At 36.2% G+C, this 26,704-nt stretch overlaps 1 protein-coding gene across 3 annotated transcripts in view; it reads right to left on the bottom strand.

Moving 5' to 3' along the window:
• CEP128 (centrosomal protein 128) overlaps positions 1–26,704 on the bottom strand; it is a 115,581-nt gene that overhangs the window by 22,918 nt on the left and 65,959 nt on the right. For all 3 annotated transcript variants that reach the window (XM_048307579.1, XM_048307578.1, XM_048307580.1), the window contains exons 20-21: positions 14,784–14,833; positions 12,094–12,117 (exon numbers count right to left, since the gene is read on the bottom strand). In XM_048307579.1, the coding sequence (XP_048163536.1) occupies positions 12,094–12,117; positions 14,784–14,833 (74 nt within the window). The remainder of the gene's footprint in view (positions 1–12,093; positions 12,118–14,783; positions 14,834–26,704) is intronic.

The following is a 26,704-nucleotide window of genomic DNA, read 5'->3' as shown; positions in this document are numbered from 1 at the left end:
GAAGGGCAAATCAATTTTGTAAAACTCAGATTTAGAATTAATAAAGGATTTTTCTTCCAGCAAGAAAACAGCACTTTTTTGTTTCTCACCTGGTGCATGAGAAAGGAAGTTCAGTGATTTTCACACTTACTTAGCCATGTTTGGACCAAAACTACAATCTATGGTATTATCTTTATTAGAAGTCTTATATTTCAGTGTGTAACTTAGTTTGCAATATATTTTTTTCTACTTGCAAAATTCACCTAACAAGGATTTTCTGTAACATATGGTTCTTTACCAGAAAATTATTATGGAATCTGCAGTTATATATGTTAATAATAATGTATAAAATGGATTCTTTTTCGTATTTCTGGATGTAATCAAGTAAGAGGATTACATGTTGCATTTAAAGTGTTTTTCACAGACGATAGTGTAGAAATATTTATATAGATATAAAATAGCTTCTTTTTTCTTTTAATTTTTTCAAGTGCTACTGTACATCTTCACTTGAAAGTAAAATTGCCTAGAGGTATCTATCAATCTCTAATGTTTCCCTCTCACAAGAATCAACCACTTCACTTTTACCACAGTAAAGCAGTATTCATTCCTATTTTGTGCTTCTTTTACAATGGCTGTATGATCAGCAAAGCATAGATTTTCCACACCACTTTCGTACGATTAGATGTAATATTTGCTGCTTCTTCACAAAGTAGCCCCTGGTATTGGTCTGTATGTATATTTCTAAGCTGAAACAACAGAGCCTGAGGAATCCAAACTTGAAAATATATATGAAAAAAATCCTAAATCCTAATATTCAGCAGTCATTCTAGTATGACACAGATTTGATGGAGACCAAGTCTGCAAAACTTTTTACTTTGAACACCAACAACTCCCTTACCCCATTAGAAATAAAATGCCTCCTCACAGGAAATAACCCTGAAATTGCAATGCCCTTCAATCTCTCTTCTTGGTCCAGCATCAAATTACACTATAAATATTTTAAGCTTACAGTATATATTACCTAACACATTTTGATAAACTATTTTACTTATGAACTGCAGAAAAATCTAAATCTGAGATGTTACATAGAGTTGAAATAAAGTTTTCTGGGACACAGGGCAGACTTAGTGGAGTAGCTCCTCATCATGCTATACTGTACATCCAATTTACAGCAATTTCTTTTTCAGCTATGAAGATTTTTCCTTTCTTCCCCACCCTGTTTTAATACAGATGACTTGTGACCTGTTCTCATCAAAAAAGGAACTCAGGCCCTAGATGTAAGCCCATGCCTTAAGCCATCCCATTTTTCAATTCTTTCTCTAGTTTCAGTGCCAAGACCACATGTCAACACTGTCTGTAAGTGGATTTAAGGAAGACAGTAATTGTCTGTTCTTCCAAAGTGTCTCCTAAATATATCCCCTCTATTTCATGCACTTCTTGTAGGGGAAAAAAATAAATTAGCTGTGTCTCTGCTAGTCCTTATTACTTACATTATTAAATATAATCCTGAAAGCAGAAGACCAGCCTTTGCGTTAGATGCCTACTCAGCCCTTGGTTTTTGGTTCTGTTGAGAATCATGTGGATAAAGAATGGTATAGTCTACTTGGATTTCTGAAAGGTATTTTAGATTCCTAAAGTTTAAATATAACTTCACACTCAAAATGATGTGTTCTAAGGTAACCATTACTAGTCAGGAAGCAGATCATGGGGTAATGATATGTATTACCAAGAAGCTGCTAACACTGTGTTCAGTATCAATCAGAAAAGCAAAACCAACACTCAATATAATCAGGAAAGGATAAAAAAGCCAGAGAAAGAACATAACTGTCCCAGATTATTAATCCAGTTGCATCTTGACTGCTGAGTGCAGATGTGGATCTTTATTTCAGAAGGGAAATAGGGAAAGGTCAGAGAAGTTCAACAAGAATTTTCAAAGCCATGGAGTGGTGTTCCCAGGTGAGAAATTATTAAATACAATACTCTAAAGAACAGGACTCTTCAGCCAGGAAGAAAGATGCCTGAGGGCAATAATGACTAATTTGCATAAAATCAGAAGTCACATAAAGATAGAAAATTTCATATGGCTTTAAGCAGAAAACTGGGCAAATTCGTGAATGAGAAAGACCATAGAATGGTTCCAAATTCACAGAAACTACATCTAAGTCTGGAAGCCTTTGTGCTTTGAACGGCTGGACTCGGAATGAGTGGGAAACAAAATACATGTCAGTCCTGTTCATACAGTCTTCCCCAAGCATTTTATTTCAGCCATTGTTGCGATGTCTATAGCTGGGCTAGACTGATCTTTGGTCTCAACCAGAATGGTTCCTTTTATATTCTAAAATTCTCACAGTCTTCTGAGCAGTTTGTGGAGGGACTTGAACAGGATAACAACTCACATGCTAACATTTTCAGGGACAGAAATGTCTGCCTTTTCCATAAAATGGATGAAAAGAACGGTACTGATATCCAAATAAAAACAGAAAAAGAGAAAAAGCCACGTTTGTTGTTAGGGGAGATACAATAAGGAAGGTGGCAACAAAAGGATACACTGAAGAATGGGAGGGAAAGGTGATAAAAGACTTTTAGCTGGCCCACAGAATTGGTCTGGTAATTAACAAAAAGCACAGCAAGCTCAAGATGGTTCAAATGCCATACTTGTATCATTAATGACTACACTCTATTCTATTAAAAAGATAGATTTAGACACACAGATAAAATGTGAAAAAGGATGTTAGAAGCACCTGATATAGAGGGCAATTAAGTACTGTTAATTTTTTTCCCAGAAATCAGAAAGCTGTATGCCATAATGCATTACAAATAATCCTAAAGACAGCAATCACATCTGTCTGCTTATGTATAACAAGCAACAGCAGGTACTGACCCAGTGCACTGACGGTACTGATAAGAGGAAGAAACGCCCACTGTACTGGCTGAGGCAGTATTAATTGCATTTTACTTAACAGCAGTTCACCTCAAAAGACTGAGTGCTACTAATCTTTCTGTTTTTAAAATAAAGACTATTTACTTTATTTTCAAATAAAAAGGGGCGTTCTATGTTTTCACAGAGAATAACAAAACAAATTACTTATTTTCCATGACCTAATACAAACACTGATGTTTAAACTGCATGTGAACAGTTAATCCTCCTATACTGATGTGTTCTTGGTAATAGATGGTTTCACACTGTCTCAAGGGACAGATCTAAATCAAAATCCGACATATTTTATTTTTAGTCTGAAAGCTGCACTGCTAAATGCAAATAAATCAGAGCAGGTTTGTATATAGTACTCCTAAAGTTTGCCTTTATAGTCAATGTATTGAAAACACATAAACATAAACCAGAAACCAAACTTCATTGACTTTCAAGTACAGTACTCCTTTCTTTTCTGAGGCAGGTAAAAACAAATGGCTATCTGTATTGCACAGATATTTTTTTTAATTAGAGTTGGCTTAAGTACCAGTTAGCTAATCCCCAAAGAATAACCATAAAAGGATTAAATGCAACGTCATTTTAACTGACTGCAATGCATGTCAGCAGGCAGTTACTCACAATTGAAATGAAAGATATAATGTTAGAGGTGATCGAAAATGACTTGTTTTTAAAATACCTTAGTGTACTGAATACCTAAATAGCAAGAATAGGATGCACCCAGCATGTTTAAAAGTATCCTTTGCCTTCCCTGTTAAAATCTGTAAAACTATGCACAACCAGCTTCAATCTCCAGCTCTCCACTGATACATCATACACTTTCCTTTTACGGAAGTGGTCCTGCTTAAGAGGCCTGAGATGCTCTGCTGACTTTTATATACCAGGCAAACTCCATGATAGCTGCGACGTTCTGTGAATAGTACATTATATATAGAGAAGGAACTTTCGGACAAAACAAAAAAAAAGTACTTTGTATCTTTGTATTCCACGTGTATGACTCCAATTACACAATTGTTTGATTTCAGCATAGAAAGAAGTCATTACCTATACAAAGGTAGGCAACACATGTAACTTTATCAAGTTACAAAATGATATCAAGTTACATGCTCAATTGGCTTGTTTTTCTGTATTATTGTTTCATGAGTTTTAACAAGTAAGATTTTTTAAATATTTCCTTAGTGTAGTTCAAAAACTACACTAACGAAATACAGATGACCTTTGCTAACAAAGCATTGCCAATGTCAAACTACTTGAACATTTAATTTAGATTCCAGATGTTTCGCATGGGGTAGACCACATTTTAATTAAGGGAACTTAATGGATGCTTCCTTTCCTGTTTGCAATGACATGGACTGTCTTTCCTCTCATTCATGAGCACATGACATCCCTGTGCTAACTAGGGGAATTGTTTACATGGGAAAATATTAGAAAAGTATTCTATGAATTTGTAGTTGTTTGATGCATACTAGCAGCTGGAAACATGGAGGAAACTGTTGTCTTTTGGCAAGCCAGCTTTCTGTGAATCCACAGTCAGTGCTCCAGGTACTCTGGGGGTCAATAGGACTAGTTTTTGAGAATCTATTCTTTTTTTTTTGCTTAAATTTTGATCAGAGACATCCAGATATAATTCCCAGAAATTAAAACAAATATAACACAAGAGGCAGAGTGTGTAAAGTAAAGCAATGTTAGTGGGAACACATTCTTAAAAGGTGTAAAGACTTCCTTGTTGCTCATCTTCAACATTATGGAGCATTGCAGGCTAAAAATCCTTACATGTAATTTATGTTAAAGTTTTGTATGCTAACAGTATTTCATCAAGCCTTCCAGAAAGCATTACAAAAATTCAATTTTCAGCCTTCATGGGAAAGAAGAAATATCGTTCCGTTTTTCAGGTGAGAAAAACTGAAGTGCAAAGAGAAGTGATTTAAACAAGGATTCACAGCAAATCAGTGTCAGAGTAGAAAAAAAATTACGAGTCTTCCTTATGGATTTCCCTATTTTAATAAAAAGCTGCACAATAATGAGAGAAAAAAAATCTATGGTATTGATGCCTGTGGTCTTACGGTTATAATTAGATCAAATATAAAGCATTTATAGCTAAAATGAAGGATGTAGCGGCACACTGTAAACATCTAGTCAACAGTCTGCTGTCAAACAAAATTTAACTTATTTTGTGATATATGAAACAAACCAAGAAAAATAAAGCATCTATCTATGTCTTATCAAGCTACATTCTGTGGAAGAACTCAGATACATATTCTACAGATGAAAGGCCAACATAATTCATATAAAAAGTGTCTAAGGGAGCTGGAGTCGTTTATCATGGAGAAAAGGAGACTCAGGGAGGACCTTATCACTCTCTACAACTGACTGAAAGGAGGTTGTAGCCAGGTGGGGGTTGGTCTCTTTTCCCTGGCAACCAATGTCAGGAGAAGAATAAATGGTCTCAAGCTGCTCCAGGAAAGGTTCAAGTTGGACATTAGCAAGAATTTCTTCACTGAAAGGGTTTTTAGGCATTGGAACAGGGTGCCCAGGGAGGGGGTGGAGTCACCATCCCTGGAAGTGTGCAAGAAACAACTGGATGTGGCACTTGATGCTATGGTTTAGTTGACAAGGTGGTGTTCAGTCAAAGGTTGGACATGATGATTTCAGAGGTCTTTTCCAACCTTAATGATTCTATGATTTTCTGATTTCTCAAGAGAATCCTGTGGATGGAACTCATAGGATCTCTCTTTAAAATTACATTTACATACATATACCTACTACGTTAAAAAAAAAGTGAGAACACTGTATATTACTACTCCTAGTTCAACTGAGATAAAGAACTTTAGGTAACTTAAGTCTTTTGCAATAAGGATTTTTCCTGAGATTTTTATTTTCTCTAATTAAAAACTGAAGGATTTTGGTTTATTAAACTTTGGCAAAAATGTTCAATATTTGCAACATGTGGAATGCATTTTCATAATTTTGAAAGGAGCTTAGATAGAGAATGTAGGGGTTGCACCAGGAACATTGCCAGCAAGTCAAGTGAGGTGATCCCTCTCCTCTCATCAGCCCACATTTGGAGTGCTGCGTCCAGTTCTGGGTTCTCCAGTACAAGAGAGACATACAAGAGTCAGTCCAGAAAAGGGCAACAAATTTTTTAAGGGACTGGAGCATCTCTCTTGTGAGGAAAGGCTGAGAAAGCTGGGATTGTTTAATGTGGAGAAAAGAAGGCTCTGGGAGGTCTCATCATTGTGTACAATACTCTCTGAAGGGAGAGTATAAAGAAGAGGGAGCCAGGCTCTTTTCAGTGCTGCCCAGTGACAAGCAGTGGGCACAAACTGAAACATGGGAGGTTCCATCTGAACACAGGAAATGCTTTTTCACTCTGAGGGCTAGAAAGCTAAAGATGATTGTATTACAAAAATACCTCAAAGAACAAGTGAAAACCCAAATAGTAGGGGGCAGAGGATGGACAAGTAGCTGGGTATTAAACAAGAGCAATAGATACATAGGATGAGAAGACAACATCAAGGAAGAAGGGAAGAGAAAGCTGAGCATCAGGAGAAAAGAAACAGCAGGCTGCCAGCACCCTCAGGAAGCAGAAGTTACTTGGTGGTAATGAGTAGAGGAAGGACTCCGGGAAGCCCAATGAAGGGAAGTGACACACTGGCTCACCGATGAAAGGAAAGGAAAGGGCGAGGCAGGCAGGACAGAGGATCTCAAACTGCTCCTCCTCTCCTGGTCATTTTTATAAGATCAAAGAATGTCTGTGTTCCAGGAGGACCAGAAGGCCTTTGATGTAATGGTACTTTTGGCAAGACACTAAAGAATCAAAGAAAGGGGAAAAGAAAGTATTAACCCTTTGAAACAATATTTCCTCAACAATTATACAAGGAAAGCATGAAAATCATGAAATAATCTCAAGAGCCAACAGCAAGACTTATTTATTGAGGGAAGGCACACTGAAAGAAACACAGAGAGGGAGAGCAAGCACCTAAAAATGGATGGTGTCGGTTAGTCACATAATCTCTCTGCAAAATGCATTTAGTATTGTTATCCTTTCAATTCTTGTTTTGAATTGGATGATAAACCAAAAAACTGATGCAAATTTGAGCCTGCTACTACAGGATAATAATCTAATAGCTTTTACATTGCTGAATGGATGCAGACAGAAATTTGTTTTACTGGTATTCAAAACCTTACTTTCACGAACATAAAAATGAGTTACTACAAAACGCATAAATGTTCATGCTGAACAGAAAATTCATATTAAATAACAGTTTTGCTGAGTACTTACAGCATTACTGGGATCAACCTAGATTTATGGACATTGTAACAAAAAGTTGAACTGTGTCCAGAAAACTCTGGTCCAAGTATTCTAAGAAAATGGTAACCTCACTTCTGGGTTCTCTACTGAAAGCAACAAGCTGTTTTATTGATCAAAGGATATAGAATGCATATGTTCACTGGAATAACTTCAGGATGTGGTTGATTCCAAACTAAATTTTGCAGTCTTTTATGTCAGACTAGTACTAGTAAGGCAGGGGAATATGATTTGCAGCCTATGCTCACAAAGAACTGTATGTAGTTTACAGAAACCCAATAAAATCCCAAGCATGGCATAGTAGCAGTGTGCACCTACAAAATGCATCCTGATCTCTTTACAAGAAATAAATACACTTTCCATTGTAGCTTCATCTGAGAATACAATGCAGATTTTTTCTCAAAAAACCATACACCTTTCTCTATAAATAATACAGAGCCAAATCTTGTATGTAACAACTAAGCTATACTCAAGATTAAAGTAAATCATCTTATTTAAAGATAAATCATATTAATTCTCTTGAAATGTCAGACTACATAATTGATTACTAAAGTAATCAGGGTATTTACTTGTTAATAGCTACGAAATAATTAAATTCACTTTATTAAACAGCATTTAACAAAATAAAAAAGCCACACAAAACACATAATCTCTAGATACTCAAAACCTCAGTTTTGCTTGTACTTGTTACTCCTCTGGAACTTCTCAACAGTTGAAGGATCATTCCAGAAAACATCTTGGTTCTTCAGCTCCTTTTATATCCACTAGTGAGTCTGTCTAATTAACCTTGCTCTTCCTTACCTTCCAGCTTCTGCTCCTGTCCTGTACAACTTGCTGGAGCAAGAAGTAGTGTACCTATCTATTGAATCATACAGGAAAATTGATCGGATTGAAAAAAAAGAGCCAAAATATCCAAAAGCTTCTTCTGATGGGTACTTTTTGCTCTTAGGCTCCTTAAGGGAGTGATCAGATCATGTGTAATATCTTGAAGGAGGTTTGTAATACAGCACTTTCCTCTGGAAACAGGAGTTGGCTAAGGAAATAGAAGACCCAAGAAACTGTCTGGTACAGTAGACAGGAGATGGAGCTTCCAGCTCAGACAGACTGCTGAGAGGAGAAGGAGCTGACAGGGCTCAGAGAGAGGCAAGGGACCTCCTTGTTTGCAGCAACTCACAAAATCACAGAGTTAGATTAAGGTAAGCCTGGAAGGTTAATTCACCCAGAGCTCTGAATGGAACCTGAAAGGTTCATGTTACATTCCTTTCCCAACTTTTTTTTTATTATCTAAGTTGGCAAGTTCATCACATGGCTACTACAACAATTTTATTGGCAAGTGCAGGAGTTAGAAATGAGTCGATTGTAGAGAAAGGGAGGACAGTGGGATAGTATGATAAATAGGTTCTCCTTTTCTTCTATCAGAACAATAACTTACAAATCTTCCTTTATAAAGTAGGAGACATTGGAAGTATAAAAGGGAGAAAAGCTACAGAAAAAATAAAAATAAATATTTGTCACAAAACACAGACTGAATTTGCAGGACACTGTAGTATTTGCAAGCAACTACCCTCTGCCTGTGTCAAAATAGCTCTGGGAGCAGAAAGGACAAGGAACTTGTGTAGGAACCCAGAGTGCAGAGAATATTTCTCTGCCTGTTTTGAAGGGTTCTACCCCCCTGGACAACACTGTTTTTGACCTTTGTCAAGGAGGCGAGCACGGAGACGTGAATCAGTGTCAATACTGTTGTTGATGCCACAGACATCAGTTATCTTTCTGTGCAAGAACTGTGGACCGAGTCTTATGCAAAAGTGCGGGAAAGTTAATGGTATAAATTTTGTAGGTAAGAGTGTGGTACAAGTTGTGTTGCAGATCAGAGATTCCCGTGAGATAAAGCTGTTGAACATGAAGCTCAATCAGGTATTACACTTGTGCCTTATCATCTCACTGATTGCCTTAAGCAATGCAGCTTTCCCAGTGAAACAACCAAAAGAAAATGTCTGGGAGACTCTGGCCAATGCATCAGGCCTAGACACCATTTGTCTCACTCACTGAAGACCAAGAAGCCATTCTCAACATGTTTGGTTGACAGCAGAGAAATGGCTACCTTCCAAACATGTTCATCCAAAACTTTCACAATTCGGTTCGAATCCAATGGAAAGTTGGGATGTTGGGACCAAATCCCTTCCCAAGGCTCCTTATGAACCTCAGGAATTGGAAATTCTTGGTTCAATAAAGATGGAGTTTTGTGTAATATTCAGTTCTCCAGGGTTGAAACAAAATAAAGTCAAAGCAACAGATGTTACTCCAAATTACAAAATATATAGAAATGCAACATCTTGGTGCAATTCAACAGTAAAGATGAACACACCATCCAACCAGGCTCCATTACAATTACCACAAGGGATGTTTCTCATTTGTGGGGACAGAATTTGGCCTGCAATCCCCTCAAATGTCAAGGGCAGTCCATGCAGTTTTGGGAAGCTTTCCTTGCTAACGCTTGACGCAGAAATGATAGAAGAACATAAGCGTAGGGAGAAAAGATTTGTTGAGCAATATAAGTCTGATTGTAATGACAAATTTGCAGCTTGGAATTTTGGACAAAGGCTTACTGCAGCTCTTCTTTTACCTGGTGCTGCTGCAGGAGCAGCCTTAAGACAATTGGGCTCTTGGCTAAGTAAGAACTCTCGTGCTGTCTCTCTCGCACTGAGTGATATGTTAACTGATGTTCAGAGTGTGAGACAAGCGACTCTGCAAAACAGAGCAGCAATTGATTATCTTCTATTAGTGCATGGACATGGATGTGAAGAATTTGAAGGTATGTGCTGTATGAATTTGTCAGATCATTCGGAATCCATCCATGGAAGTATACGGCAATTAGAGGATGGAATAGCTAAACTTGGAGAAGAAAGCGGATCACTGTTGAACGATTTGTTCAATTGGTTTGACCTTACACCCTTATGGAGAAAAATTTTGAAGATAGGTTTGTATGTTTTAACTGTTGTTGTAATTCTTTTAGTATTTGTGCCTTGTATACTCCACTGTGCTAGATGAGCCACAGACCAACCTGTCAAGGAAGTGGTTTTGGTTCAAACAGGAGGGGGAGATGTAGGAACCCAGAGTGCAGAGAATATTTCTTTGCCTGTTTTGAAGGGTTCTATCCCCTTGGACAACACTGTTTTTGACCTTCGTCCATGGAGATAATTGCCTACCCTCTGGGAAGAATTAGAATCTACACTGGTGTGAATTAGAATATTATGTAAGATTGTCACAGGGTGAAAAATTTAGAGGATTTGGGTTTGTTAATATAGTAAATAGATAAAAGCAAAAAACTTCAAAATTGAGGATTGTTGTTCTCCAGACCTTCTTCTTCTTCTACTACTACTCCATATTCTGCAGTAGTAGTAGTTTGGGATGATTGGATAAAGAATTCCGCAGTTCCTGTCTACGTGACAAAGTGATTTATTGAACATTGGTGGAAAAGTGAAAATATCTTTCGTTTTAAGTTTTCATTGGGTGATTTACCTGTAAAAGACTGTGTAATCTTGATAATTTGGCATTCTCCTGCATTCTCTGCTCTGCGCTATGTCTGGATCATGTTGGTAGCTCTATTTCTCTGATAAGACTTAATAAACAACTATCTGAAAGCAAAGAAGGCTGAAGGTCCCGTTCGTCTCTCGGACTCCTGGCAGACTTTAAAAACTCTCCCCCATCAGGGGAGGCATAATTATGGCACGGACAGTGTCAAATTTGCAGGCAGTTAAACTCATGGTTCATGAGAAATGGATGGCAATGGATACACGCCTGACTGGTTGCCATGTAAGCAAACCATGAGTAAGAGAAGGTTCTGATCAGAATTAATGTCCTGTCAACACCTGACAATCACACAGCACCACACAAAGTGCCAGGACACTGAATGTCAGCATTAGCTTTCTGCTTCCACAAGGCAGGTGCTGCAGCACAGCAGTCTGATTTCCAAAGGGCCTTTCATGACTGAATGAAAGCTTTTTCTAACATATTGAATACATTTTAAATATATTTTTGAAATCAGAAATTGTTTTCAGGATGCAGAGACTATCAAAAAGAATAAAATAATAATTTGCACAAATAAATTTTAAAAATTTATATTTGCAGCATTGATTTCATCTCAGTAGTGGTTTCTTTAGATGAAATTTTCTGGATTTCTCATGAAAAGAAACTAAGGACCTGATACAAACAATTTGTGATGTCTTATTGGACATTCCTACATGAGAAGAAAGAAGCATGGTTCCAAAATTATGGGGCAAGCAGAAACTCATTCCAGCTATTCCACCTGATGGACAAACTAGCTTGGGACATCTGGATAACACATTCATGGCATGTACAGGCATGAAGTTTTGTTCTTCCAACTTAGTATCAAATTATATTAATTAAAGACTAAAATTACATTCCTTTACGCTTTTAGTGGCAGCGTTGATATGGGCAGACGAACTGATTCTGTCTGCACCTCCCAGACCAAACAACTAAGCACACAGAGCAGTCACTGAAATATTAGATCTATCCCATGGACCTCAACCACTAGAAATGTTAGAAAAACAGCATCATTGGTAGGGATAAAATCAACAACATTTCTCTTCCCAGGGATGGGATGAGGACTGAACTGTACAGAAAAATTACAACACTGAAATACACCGTATTTCATGTAATGAGTACACAAGTACTGTAGTAAAAATCTACACAGAGAGGTGCAGTTCAAAATTATCACATCTTCTCTTAAAAGTAAAATGACAGTTAAAAACCCAGAACTGCAATCATTAAAAAAAAAAAAAAAAATTTTCATAATTTAGACAAATTATCAGCAATGTCATTGTGGTAGGTTAGGAAATTAATTTAAGAAACTTACCATTTCTAAGGCCATAATACGTTCCTAAAAATGAAATAGAAGATGCCATTAGAAAGCAAGGAATATAAACACAGTGTAAGTCAAAGAATGGTAAATAGGATTCATTTTGGGTGTTTGGTGGTCACACGTACAGTTTTTTGTAAAAATCTCACTGAATAGGAACCGTTGTACTTATTGGATGTCTAACCTTTCTATACTACTCCATTTAGTAGTTTGTCCCAAAAAGAAGAAACCACCCAGAAACAAGGTAAGAAGGGATTTGAAAAAAATTACTCCACAATACATTTTTTCAATTAGTATATTAGGTTTTCAGTATTGTTTATTTTACTCTTACGTATCCCAAAGAATGATTTCTTTTTTTGATCATCTCAGACTGTAAATCTAGCATGTTTTGGAATTCATGTCATCTTAGCATCAGGCTTAGTTTTCTTTTACACATTTCCTTAGAAAACTAAAAAGTAAATTCCATATCATTATTCTTTCATCCAGAAATAGCTCTGAATAATGTTTTATTAATAACAGGATGACATTAGTCAAACAAATGAAACAAACTTGTGTCAGTTTTAATCCAGCACAAAATACAGAGAACCCAGAATTAGCTAATTTATTGCATATATTTTAATATTCTTCTCCCATTGCAAAGTATTTTTAAGAAAAATATGAAGCTATTAAAATCAAGATACTGTACTCTGGTACTATATCCTGACTAGGTATGGTATTTTAAGTAATCTGACAAAACACATATTCAAGTGTTTAGATGAGCCCACATTTAAAGTACGTAACCATTAAGACATTACAGGACCTCTTACCGTACTCAAATATTACTCAAATTTTTCTCAAGAAAGGTAGTATATCACATGCTAAAGTCTTTATTCCTTCTCAGAAGCAGGTCTGAGATACAGAGTATTTTTTTGTACACCAGAACAAACTTATGACAAAAAATATGCTAAAAACTCAGAAATTTTTATTCTGAGATGTTTGTTCCTCCACAAAATTGCAGTGGCAAACACTCATTTTTAAAGATTCTGAAACAAAACACACACTCATTACCATAAAAAAGATGGTATTTACAGATCTCATACATTTTTGGTGATAATGAACAACAATTCAGATATAATTTTTTTCAGTTAAAGAGGACTACTTTGAAAAAAAAGGTCTTAGAGTGAGTAGAACAGTTCCAGTGATAGAATAAATAGTGTTTTCAAAATGACTCATGCGTTAAATAAAGTGCATGGTATAGTTACCAAATTCTAAAAATATAATAAACTCTTACAATCTCACCAAACAATTTTCTGAAGACTAGCATCTAATGTATTAGGAAATTTACCATAGATAATTTATACACTACTTGACTGTGAAAGCACAGATATCTGAAGGAAGAAAAAACCACATCAAGCATTTGAATATAAAAACAGCACTACAGAGCACTTCAATTCACTACAATTCACACACTCAACCAGAACTGCCAGTTAGGGAAAGGAATAAAGCAATTTAATCAGGAACATGACAGTCAGGCAGGCACATATAGCCATACAAGACACTACTATGATGCAACTTCCTGCAGTCTAAAATTACTCCTCATTCAGTCAGAAGTAATATCATTAGAACAATTTGTCAACCATAAAGCTTCACATGAAAGCAGATGCAGAACTGCTTCACATGAAAGGAGATCTTTTTACATTGATGTAACTAGATATGCACCTGTGTAAACTGCTTGCGCAGACAAGCTCCCAGCCTTGTTGAACTTGAGCTGCCAGAAAGCCAGGCCAAGATTTTTGTTTGAACAGGAAACAGCTGGATTGGTGTGTTGTGTAACTTTTGGGTCTTGCAAGTTGTCTTTTCTTACTGGAGCAAACTGTTTGTACTCTAACTTCTTTGATACTTCTAGCCCTCAAAATGCCTTCTATTTATTATATGAGAAGGCTTATCTTCAAACAAACTCCTATGGTCAAAACTCAGATCAATACATAATTTCATTTTCCTTATGAGCATTATCTTCATCAGTTCCCTCACAAATGCCCTGCTTTCAGTACACTTACAGAATGCTGACTCATTGATAACCTCCATATTGTATGTAAACTTTTTTTTATATTCATATTGGGAATTGTTTGCAGCAATTTGTTGTTAAAAATTTCTTTTTTTCTCTCTGTATTCTGAAGAATACACACATTACCCTCCCTCATAGCCTCCTGAGCCTCACAATTCAGACATTCAAGCCTGTTTTTGCTTTCTTAGCCATTTCCATTTGAAAGGAGTATGTTTTATTTGACTGTAAGGCTTAAATACTATTCCAAAGCCGAGCTTAGGGTAAATCTGACTTGAAAGTTCTTAGCACAAACAGCCTTACTGCTAGAAGGATTTATAATATTCTATCAGGTCCTAGCAAATATTGACAGGTCCACTCTTCCTCAGAAAGGTGATTATGAACATTTAGTACTTCCGAGGCTTTAAATACTTACTTAGAATACTTTACTTTCACAAAAGAAAGTAATGCAGCCCAGAGAATTTAACCCAGCCAGTGAAGAAACTCAGCAGTATTACTAGCTATTGGGTCTTACTTGTCTGCATATACTTCCAAATCTGAATTCAAGCTACAAGGCAGTTCAGAAAATCATAATGCTGCAATACAATTTGGTAATTTTAAGAAATTTAACAAAAAATGTAGCTAGTTAATTGAGCAGAAAATATACCTGGAGAGCTCCCATTTCTTCCTCTCTTCTGTGTGTCTTCTCTAGTAGCTCTGCAAAATGAAAAATAGAACTTGTAAATTCAACTTTCTGTCTCATGGCCTGATAGAAAAAGCACCATGTAAAATAGTCATTGAGTTTTTATTTTACAGCTTTCACAACACCCCTTTTCAGCTGATTAAATAATAGATGAAATGTGTCAGTGATATGACTGTTTCCAAGCATGGGCTGTTGAGGTGACTAAAAAACAGCCACAAGAAAACAGAGAGACAATTTGACTGGTGGGGGAAAAAAGGCTTTCAGATTCACAGACAAACTTTTCTATACTGAAATCAATCTTCTGGTGTATTTTTAGAACTGAATGAAAAAATCAAAGAGATTCTTTCTAAAGATTGACTAAAACAGACTGTCAAAGCTACACAATTATATATGAAAAGTTACTGTAGAATACTGCAGACTATTTTGACTGACAATAATTACCTCCTCTCACTAAAATGGAACAAATTTGCTAAGGAAAATAATTCACTGTGACAAAATATTAGAAAAGTTTCTTATAGTCTTTATAACATAAAATCCTAGTGTCTCATATTGTCACATGTGACAATTATAGACATTGGCACATATATGCACATATGTAACATTTCACATTAGAAATTAATTTTGTTGGAATTCTGTGGCATATGTTGCGAGTTGCTTTTCTCTTATTTCATTCACATAGTTTTATGATTAAAATTATGTTTTTGATAAATTGCAACATATTTAGAATTCTGGGAAACCTTAAAGTTATAACCTTATAAAGAGCAGGAAAAACAAAAAACCATGCTGCAGGCTTATTACTATTTTAACTATCAGAAGTTCACTCAGGAGTTTTGCATGAGAAGAGTATTGCTTTATCTAAGCCAGAGACTGACTTTGAATTCAGATATGCTCCAGTTTGCTAGCAAATAGGAGAGTTACAAGATTATGAAACTGCCTTGACAACATCAGGACCGAATTCTGACTGTCAATTCCCTCAGTATCCAAGGACAGAACAGCTAATTGAAAGTACCTGTGTTTACTTCCTTAAAAAATAAAGTTCACTGATACTTAACATAGTCATAAAGATAAGCATCAATGATTTACAATAGTAGCTACATAAAATATTCTACTGATATTAATTTGTCATCTTTCCTTTATATCGCTAATCTTTTACTTTTCTATCTCCTTCTCTTGTTATGAAGCCTCCCCATGAGCACCCCAACCCTCTTTTTTCATAGATTATTAATTTCTGACTGCATGTAGATTGAGACTTATTTCCAAGCACCAGCCCTTTAAAAGGGATGTAGATAACATGCAAAAAACTTTAGTCAATTCTTTCACAAGCTGAGAGATTGACTTGCTATTCTTTCTTCATAGCTTCTATGCAACTTTTTCCAAATCCTTTCTTAAAATTACTAAAATTACCGTTTCTTCACTTTGTTTTGGTGCATTTATGTTTTTCTGGATTATTCTTTGGTATGCTTTCCAGTCCAATGATTCAACTGACATACAAATTACTGTAGCCAAATGTGCTGCCATCAACATTAGTACAAGAATTTTGGGTTGAAAAGTAGCTGCCCTGTATGTTTTCCTTGGGTATATTCCAGTATTATATGTAAGTTGATAAACATTTGTAGTATAATACTAGCTTTAAAAAAATTAAGGAGTGAGGAATAAGTCTATGAGAAAAGGGTGGGAAACGAAAAATTCATCCCCATGTTCCATCTGACCAAAACCCCTAAATTAGTGTACTTGACTTTGCTTTATTTTCATTCTAATGTAGTAACTAAGATTCTATTGTACAGACATGATTGTTCTAAGTGAAAAGGTTGCTATTACAAGGTTCCTTTCAAAGATCTTCTACAAATGTAAGTTGAACTAATTTCTGCCAACAGTCTCTAGATTTTAAAGTTCTGCATCTCAAATTAGGGTTATCTAGAATCCATTTACTTTATTGTTCGCCTGCCTACATCAGCTGTCCCACAGGATGCTTCATAAAACTCTGTCCCTGGAAGGGCAGGCAGGTATTGAAGGGCAGGCAGGTGTTATTTAACTGACAAAATATACACCTGCACAGAGCCATTCTTTATGAACATATATTTAAAAATCAAGTTCTGCATTTCAACTGATGATTCCATTTAGTATTCTATCTAAAATAATGACATGTTTTCTCCGAAGCTAAAGTAAAAAAAAATTAAAATTAAAGCAATATATATTAAACAGCTACAAAAAAGCCATATATAGCATATTATATCATTCTTCTGGACATTTACAAAGATAGAATAACTTTGCATATTTGATCTGAAAAGCTCTGTTGATTTGTTTTATCATTTGTACAACACTTCCCATATTTAAGTTCTTGTGCAAACTTAAATATGTTTTATGTCATGTGCCAGAAAATAATGTTGCAATAAATTTAAGAAAGAGAATGCATTGTGTCTGCAACAGACTAGGTCACTGGCCCTAGTGGAGGCTCCTTTCATCCATCCTATGAACAGCTTCTGAGTTTCTCCAATTAGAATTTTGTTCGTAAAGGAAGTTGCACAGTGGCATGGGTTGCTACAACAATCCTGCTATCATCTTCTTTCGAGGCCTAATGTAACCACAGGGTACTTGGGGTTTTTTCAAAGCAATGCATCATTAGTCTCACGGGGCACAGACCACATCCATTTATAAATTTACTAGAAGAAATAGCATTATTGAAAAAGGCACCTTTAGGCATTGATGGCTCTTCTCAAAAGATGAATAATACATGGAAAAAGACAACAAGATAAATGAGATATAGAAATAATGATATTCATTATTACTTTTTATTTCTAGCTAAATATTGAAGCTTGCAACCCAATAAGGAACTATAAGCTAAAACTATTAAAAATCAGATATATTTCAGGTATTTAAAACTGCTCAAAATCAACAAGCTCAGGATACTGTCTGCAAAATTAGGGATCATAGTTTTGGGCAGTTATACAAAAACAATTTATTTACAGTGCTTAAATCCCAAATCATTTAAAGATTATATCTCACTGAGTTATAAACATTGAGTGTCCTTGAAGTTACACTACAGTGACTTAGATTTGACTAATGAAACTTACAGGAAAAATACAGCTTATGATTTAAAACATCCTGCCAGAATCATTATCTCTTGCAGTTTGCCTGACACTGAACCACCACAGTACGCTGCAAAATAATGCAAATACTAACCTGGAGATGAAAGTTATATATTCCATCATACCACACAGATAAGTGAGGAAAAAAGGGTATGCAGTTATTTGAACAGATTTTTTTCACACAAACACCCCAGTTGTAACTTTTACTGCTGGTGAAAAGTATCAGAAAATAAATTGAGGAGCAGGTATTTACTGACTGAAATGAATAAAATGCAACAGTACTATCTTATTTTTACTAGCTGATCCATTAATACGCCAATACCTACCTAGAATGTTAAAACTCCTTCATCAACTAAAATGTTCAACTCCTTTATCTCTGTGCTGGGTGCAACAAAGGTGGGAAACAGGACATTGACTTTGTATTAACTGGAGCAGCAACTTCTTGATTTCAAACACTGCATGACCTCCCATTTTAAGAAACTGAAGATAATGATAGACAACATTCCTCTTCACAATCTCAGAGAAGACTGACATGCCAGAGAAAAGTCTACAAATTGGACCAATACCACATTTTTACGTTCACCTTGTTCCAGCCAAGGGGATTGCACAAATACGGAAGTGTACACAGAATCAATTTTTACAGTCACTGAGATCTACTCATACAGTGAAAAAATCCTAAAATGTGATTCAGAGTACTCTGAAGTTGACACTCACACTACAATTCAGATTTGCATTCATAGGTAAAATGCTGTAAACTATCCTAGATATCTGCAGGCTGATGGTAGATTTGACTCAATACTCTCACCGCTCTGAAGCAGTTGCATATCACACAGGGAAATACAGAACAACTCACACAGCACAAAAAATACAGCTACTATGTGGCATTAAAGCAAGAAATATAGGTTATTACCAGAAAAGAAGGGCAGTTTGGAAAAAATTGTCAGCATAATTTTTGCATCATCAAGCTAAGAAAAGCTCTTCTCCAAAACACAAATCAAGGCTTTCAGTTATATACTAGCAAAACTATTTTGGATTTCCCAAAGTTTGTAACCCTAGATATTGAGGTTTTAAGTTACATAAGTGTATACCAAACTCTTGAGAAATCACTTAGTTAGACACCCTGATAATATTACCTTTAAATTTGCTTTGATCATAAAATTGTAGGGTTTTTTTATTTCAAGTATTTCCCATTATTCTCTCTTCAAATACGCATCCCACAGCTTTCAGTCACTGTTTGGATATGTCTCCCACAAAACTGCTGAACAGATAATGCAGCATTCCTGTAGCTGCGCAAGGCAGCCAAGTGGGTTTCCATCAAGTATGAAGGAATTTTCAAGCAGCTGAGTAAACCAGTTTCTCTCAGCTAGAAATTACTTACCTTGCTCACATCTACACAGCCAAGTTTAACCACGTATTATACCACTTACAAGTTCTTCCCTTCGCACAATGAATCTGACATGAAGGCCCTATTTTGGGGGTGAATCAAGATGTTTCTAGCCGAACCAGTTTAACCAAAGTGTTTCACAAGATAGAGATATAGATAGATAGATATAGATACATATATTCATGGCTAGTAGAGGCAGAACAACTGCAGTTTTTCCCTGTACCAGTGTTAGGTTGTGATGAATGGCTTCATAGTACTGTGACAACTGTCGCAGTCTAGAAACACTCAGTAGTAAAGGATGTTTCAATGAGGCTGAACCTTTGTACTGTCAGGCCAGACACCACAAATCACCCTGGCACTAAAACAACTGAGATGTGAAACAGTACTGTCACATGCTTCACACTATTTTAATTGAAACATGACTTGCCACACATGCAAGCCATTAAAGGAATTTCTACATAACCATATTATTATGATCTTAAAAGAGCTTTAGTGAAATAGGTATTTCTTAGTACATTAATTTTTGCTAGTGTGGAACAAGGCCCATAAATTATTAGTATTTCAAAATGTGTTTACGTAATCCCAAGCAAGATTTAAAAAAAAAAATCAAAAAACCCATAGGTTGCAAGTGATTTTTAATACTGATTAGAGCTTTCTAGTCCATTAGCAAACTGTTATATTAACATTGAGCACATTCCACTGTCTTTAAAGATTTTAGTTCCGTTTCCACCACTGCAAGCAATGCAGTATTCATGATCACCAAGACCAGAACAGCTATTCATCTGTATCTAAATCAATAGTTTTCTCACCCACATTTAAAAAGAGCTCCAGACTTAAAAGAATACCATTTTAAAAAAGGGATTCCCTTTTGCAATGTTCTTTGCCTCTTTAGCTGCTAGCAATTTATTAGCTACTGTAGTTGCTAGCAAGTAACACAGTCAAGACTTCAAAAGAATATACCTTACACAAAACTTGTATGTTTTTTTTAATTCATTCATTCTTTTTATATCTTTTAGGTATACACTTGTATTTTTACTGTGTAAATTCAAAGCAGATTCTTGAAGCTACAGTAATGCATTTGCTTACCTTAACCTGAAGCAGCACCCCTAATCATAACAGAAAAAGAAATAGAAGATAGGTGTCAGAAGCTAATAGAGATAGAAACAGTTCACTGTTCAGATTCCCTAAAAGACTTAACTACCATACAGGGAACAGAACATACTCTTTTCTTTCTATTCCCTGAGGCTTAGGTAGGTCTGATGTACTGAGGCAAAACTTTTAAACATTTGCATCTCCAGTCTGGACTGGTCTATACTTCTTTATTTGCAAAGAAGATAATTACTATTGGGGAAAAAAAAAGGATAGCTTATAGAAAGGAAATGTAATCATTTGGGGGCTGTGAGGGACAACAGAGAAGTGCAACTTAATCTTCTCAGAGAATTTCTATTCAAGTCATATTCATGACTTTTAAAAGACTTCTAGGAATGAGTGATACATTACTGGGTTAGGCCTAAAATCATGCAGTTTATATCTAACTTCAGACAGAAAGCATGAGCAGGCAGGGGGATAAAAAATGTTAATATTATTTACTCTAATGGCAGCTTCCAGAAATAAGCATCTGAGAACACCTAAGCATCTGAGAGAAACAGGACTACATCTGGACCATCCATGACCTAGCTGACCTCCATAAACGTGACTATTTCTTTAAAAAAACTTTAAAAAAATATGTTAATGGCAAAAAGCAGTGCACAAATAACACTGGCCTATTACAGGATGTATCCCTCACAAACAGGGACAGAGACAAAGCAAAGGTGTTGAGCTGGGGTCCCAGTGTCCTGAGCTGGAGAACCATGGCTGTGAGAACAATAAAACTCCCGGCCAATCCCGAACTTGTGTGGGATTTGCTGCTCCTGGATCTCTAGAAGTCTATGGGGCCTGATGGGATTCTTTCAAAAATACTTAAAGAGCTGGCTCATGTCATTGTGAGGCCTTTCTCAATGATTTTTGAGCAGTCTTGGGAATCTGGAGAGGTCTCAGTTGACTGGAAGTTGGCAAACGTTATCCAGATTTTCAAGAAGGGCAAGAGGATGACCACGGCACCCATGGAAAGGGACCTGGAAGTCCTGGTTGATGGCAAGTTGAACATGAGCCAGCAGTGCCCTGGCAGCCAGGAGGGCCAACCCATGTCCTGCGGGGCACCAGGCACAGATAGCATCACCAGCCAGGCAAGGGAGGGGATTGTCCTGCTCTGCTCTGCAGTCGGGTGGCCTCACCTTGAACACTGTGCGCAGTTTTGGGTGCCATAATATAAAAAAGACAGGGGGGCTACAAAGATGGTGAAGGGCCTTGAGGAGAAACTGCATGAGGAGTGGCTGAGGTTGCTTGCTCTGCTCAGCCTGGAAAAGAGGAGGCTGAGGGGAAACTTCATTGCAGTTACAACTTCCTCATGAGGGGAAGAGGAGACACTGATCTCTTCTCTCTGGTGACCAGTGACAGGCCTGAGGGAATAACACAAAGCTGTATCAGGGGAGGTTGAGGCTGAATATCAGGAAAAAGTTCTTCACCCAGAGGGTGGTTGGGCACCGGGACAGATTCCTCAGGGAAGAGGTCACAGCATCAAGCCTGACAGAGTTCAAGGACTGTTTAGACAATGCTCTTGGGCACATGGTGTGATTTTTGGGGCTCTTCTGTGCAGGGCCAGGAATTGAATTCAGTGATCCTTGTGGGTCCCTTCCAACTCAACATATTCCATGATTCATTGAACATATGTGTTGTTTCGGATGCCAGAATATTTTGGGACAATGAGTTTCTATAATTGAAGCACGTATTGTGTAAAAGAAAAAGTTTCCTTTTGTTTCTAACATGATATCTGGACTGCCAGTGATTTTTTATATGTATAATTCCTGCTTCTAATTTACTTCCTTCAATAAGTCTTCCTCGTGTTTCATCCTGATATTTCTCTTTATTTCCTTTTCACTTTGATTGGTATTTGATGTAGATAATTTGCATACGAATATCTCTAACACTTCATTTAGAAAACCTCTTCCAACTTTCCACTTGTCCCAAGAAGCAGTCTAAAATTCTCATTGGTTTTATAATGTCTCTGTACCTGTCATTACCCGAACTATTACAGTGTCTGCCTTACAGTGAATTCAAAAGTTCAAGAGTGGATACATGTATATTCAAATACACAGCTTAAATACACAAGATACTTGGCCGAGTTGCTGTAGCCTCTTCTACAGTCCAAATATGATTGCATTGGAAAAGTTTTCTGAACATGAGATTAAATATATTAAAAAACCTAAACTATAAGGTTACCAAACAAAAAATTATAGGTCCCAATGTGCTGTATTTTAAGAGGCCTTTATCAAAAGAATGAGAATTTTTTTTCTAAAGCTTACATGAGATTTTTTATATCTATTCCTGGCTCCCCACTATTCCTGGGAAATTTTCTGTGCTTCATTTCAACATGGCTAAAGAAAATATTTCTCTATCTTCTGACGTGAAGTTCAAAGTGCACTGAAATCCATGCAAAATATTCCTATGAACTTATGAATACAAAAGGTGACCACAGCCCAAAACTTCATTATGTCTTAGCAACTGCATAACTTATGAGCTGGGATAGAGATTATGTCTATTATATTTGTTTAGGACCATATTGATTCCCAGTTGAAACTACTGTAGGAGGAGTATGAGGGAGGGTTGTGAATATATATATGCAGTTAACACATCTTGAAGCACAGCTATAAGCATTCTGTTGTTTTCCTTTGAATGACGCTTATGTAGCAGCAGACATACCGTAGAGGATTCCAAAAGCTCCTGAGGGACCTTAGGGTTTCTAGTTAAAAAAAACAAATCACTGAAGAACAACTTCCCAAAACAAGCATCACTTCCTAGATACTTTAGTAAGTTCCAGTAAGTTTAATTAAGAAACAGTGACACAGACAAATAAGAAGGCTGACCTTGAAGTGATAAAATAAAAATGTCTTGTTCTGATTGAAAGACAATTTCATTATGAAAATGTAATCAAGGACCAGGTCCTCTAGCTCTGTGGGGTTGCACTTACTAAGGTGTGTATATTTATTTATCATCAAGTTGTGTACATATATATATATATATATATATATATATGTATTTATTGTCAATAAATAAATATACATATATTAGGGGGGTATGCTCACAACTTTTTCACTGATGGCGCACGCAATCAAAATTTGGATACTAGTGCTCAGTATTTAGAACCTTGAAACAATCTCACTTCTGAAGTAAGCAGACTATGGCCGGCAGTTAGCATTCAGAATTTGACTTTTTTCAATAAAGGCATTTAGTTTTTATACAGCTGAAATGCTTTCTAGCCTCCTACTCCAAAATTCTTTCTCCTTTATACATCAAGCAGCATACACCATAATGCATAGAATTGAGAGGAAAAAAGCAAAGTTCAAGTAAAAGCAAGGTCTAATGAGAAGGGTGTCTATGGGAAGGGAAACTGTGTGGGAAAAATGAGGAAGAGAAGAAGGGACAGAACAAGAATGTGTGGCTTATTACTCAAATACAGGCTCTCCTATGAGCAGCGGATCATATCTGGAGACCTTACTGTAGCTTTTGAGCCACTAGTGATTGGTACCAACTAATCTTGAAGTGGCAAACACATCTTCGTATCTAGAAGAGAACTGTCTGTATGTTAATACAAATCTTTACTATTTTTTATCTAGAATTATTAGTGTCTTCTCTAAACAGCTGCCACTATTATAAATTCAGAGGTGGTAACCCAGGTATTGCTTGCTCTCTAAAGCAGTGTCCAAATAAGCAAGCTGAATTCCAGCCAGAATAGAATCAAGGATCTCTTCTAGAGAGATGTTATATCACAATTAACACAGCTGGGATAGCAATACAGCTATTAACTCACAGTGAGACACAACTGAAGAGCTATAGAAAACATTCTGTTTGCATTATTTGCTCAACTCTTCTCTACAGACATGTAAAAGCATATAAAAAGCATATAAAGTCAGACCACCGGAATTTCAGGCAGACTCATTAATCAATCAATTGTCTCAGTCTTAGCAGCCACTTTTCATTGCCAGGAATACAAAATCTCCTATCTGAGTGTCCTTGCACTACAGACTTTAATCTGCTTCACTGCTGTAGGATGATACCACCATAGCTTTTCTTATTGAAGCCTTTACTATGCCATGATTCTACTGACAAAAAAAACCACTGCAGGCTAAAATTTTCTCTATGCCTCTATTTAACAATTTCTTAAAATTTTCTTTTAATATACATATTTCACACTAAATTAATAATTTAGACAGAAATAAGAACTTTCTTCTCTGAAAATATGAACTACAGATATCAAGAATGGTACAACAACAAAAAAAACCCCAAACATGAACAAAATCATGGAAAATTGATCCAGTAAATCAAAAGGTTTATCTGAAAGGTATGGCTTCTGCCATGAAAATTAAAATGGGACACACCAGATACCAAAAATGCAGTTGACTTTTTTTTCCCATTACCTTTAATTAATGCCTCAGTTAGATGGTTTGAAAATGGTTTGGGAGTTTCAGAATGTTGACGTCTTCTGATTATACATTACCTAGTTATAAAAACTATATCCCCAAATCTGCTGCAACCAGAAGGTTGATGTGAAAATTAAAAACAAGTCATACAGTTGTTGGTTGAATCTATGCTCAAATTAAATATCATTTAAATATCATTAAATATCATTAAATTATATTAAAACAACCCTAATAATTGCAATTACTCTTATCTTGTAACATCCTTTGTGTCAATACCACTTTTTTTTTTCATTTAACATGCTTAATGATAAAAAAAGTAGGATAGAATATAGAAGGAAAAGCCAGCATTGTTACCGTCTATGCCCTCCTCTTACATGAGCTAAGGAACATTGTCCTGTAACTGCACTTTAAACACAAAATCCAAATCTCAAACAATAACAACAGTGAAATCCCTCTAGTCATTATAGATTCTGGATTATGCTTTTTATTTGCAGGCAAAAAGAGCAAAATTTTTTTAAGTGCAAAACAAACTTTACTCATGGCAAAACTTTTAGTACTATTAAATGTAGTAATAAAATATTAATGTAATTTCGGTAACAGAGAAAGTAATTTCAAATTTCATCTTGCTTATTATCAAAGATACATATGCCAAAAAGAATTTGTTAACACACATACACATGGTATTCAACAGTTAAACACTAGAGTTGGAGTATACTGCTATGCTTTTCTTTTGGCTACTATCTACTGAAACATCTATCAAAAGACTCAAGTTCCTCTTTCAGACTATTACTAGGCTGTCATGACTTGACTACAACAACAGAAATCTTTGCAGTTATAACTATGCAGAATTTCTTATGAGGAAAAAAAAAAGATTTAAAACCCTAAAAATAAAGCTAATTGAGGAAATAATTGAGATTTACTAAATTTAGAAATTATTCCGACACTAGAAACTCAAACAAAACACAAGTCATAGTGACATTTTGAATTTCTGCCACTAAGCATTGTGTGATGATTATTAATGCTTCTAAGGCTTTAAATGCCAATTACTTGATTCTACTTCTAGATGAAACTGTTATCACGTGTATAGGTGTTCATTAGTCATGCAGCAGTAACACAGCCAATTAGTGCTGGAATGCAGGCAATAACGTTCCTATTAGAAACAAATCTAAAGAACAAACCTTTTAAAAAAAATGTAACATACAACGGTCGTGAATAAACGCTTCCAATTTTACTTGACAAATTTTGCTGAGAAGCCATCAAACTTCAACCCTAACAACCTAATAGCACATTTATACTACAATGAAATTCTTTACTTAAAGCTTCAAATAAACTAGTTTGGGTACTAATGAGTAAGTAATTACTCTTTGTGTCCCACAGAAGCTAGTCCAACCCAGCTGACATGGTGCTAGCACCAAGTGCTCCAGTTCCACCAGATGTGGTCAGATCACATCACAGATGGCATCTGCAGCTGCATTTGCCAGAATGCATGGAGGTCTCTTTGCTCCCTGCCCCTGGCATTTCTCTTGCTTACTTTGTCCTGCTTTGGCAAAATGACAAACCTGGACCTCCAAAAGGTCTTAGTTCATTACAATGAGAACAGCATACTGGCAAAAAACCAACAGTCCTATGTGGCTAATATTGAGTAATATATGATTATAGTTGGGTTCAAAGAGGAGGAGCCATACAACAAGGGATGGAGCAAGTAGCACTGATGGGAGTGAGAAAAACAGAAATAAGAATTCAGCCTTTTGTCTGCAGTAATATTAAATGTCTCCACGAATGGGATACTGCAATTTGACCCACTAACTCATGATTATCTTGGACTTGTGTATGTGAGCTGTCATCATAACTGTAACACAGACCTATGTAAGGAAACCGAACAATGTTTTTTCCTCCCAT

The sequence above is a fragment of the Corvus hawaiiensis genome, chromosome 6 (genome assembly GCF_020740725.1).
Source record: "Corvus hawaiiensis isolate bCorHaw1 chromosome 6, bCorHaw1.pri.cur, whole genome shotgun sequence".
In the NCBI taxonomy this organism is placed as follows: domain Eukaryota; kingdom Metazoa; phylum Chordata; class Aves; order Passeriformes; family Corvidae; genus Corvus; species Corvus hawaiiensis.
Note: the sequence above shows the minus strand (reverse complement) of the source record. Positions and strands in the feature narration are given on the sequence as shown.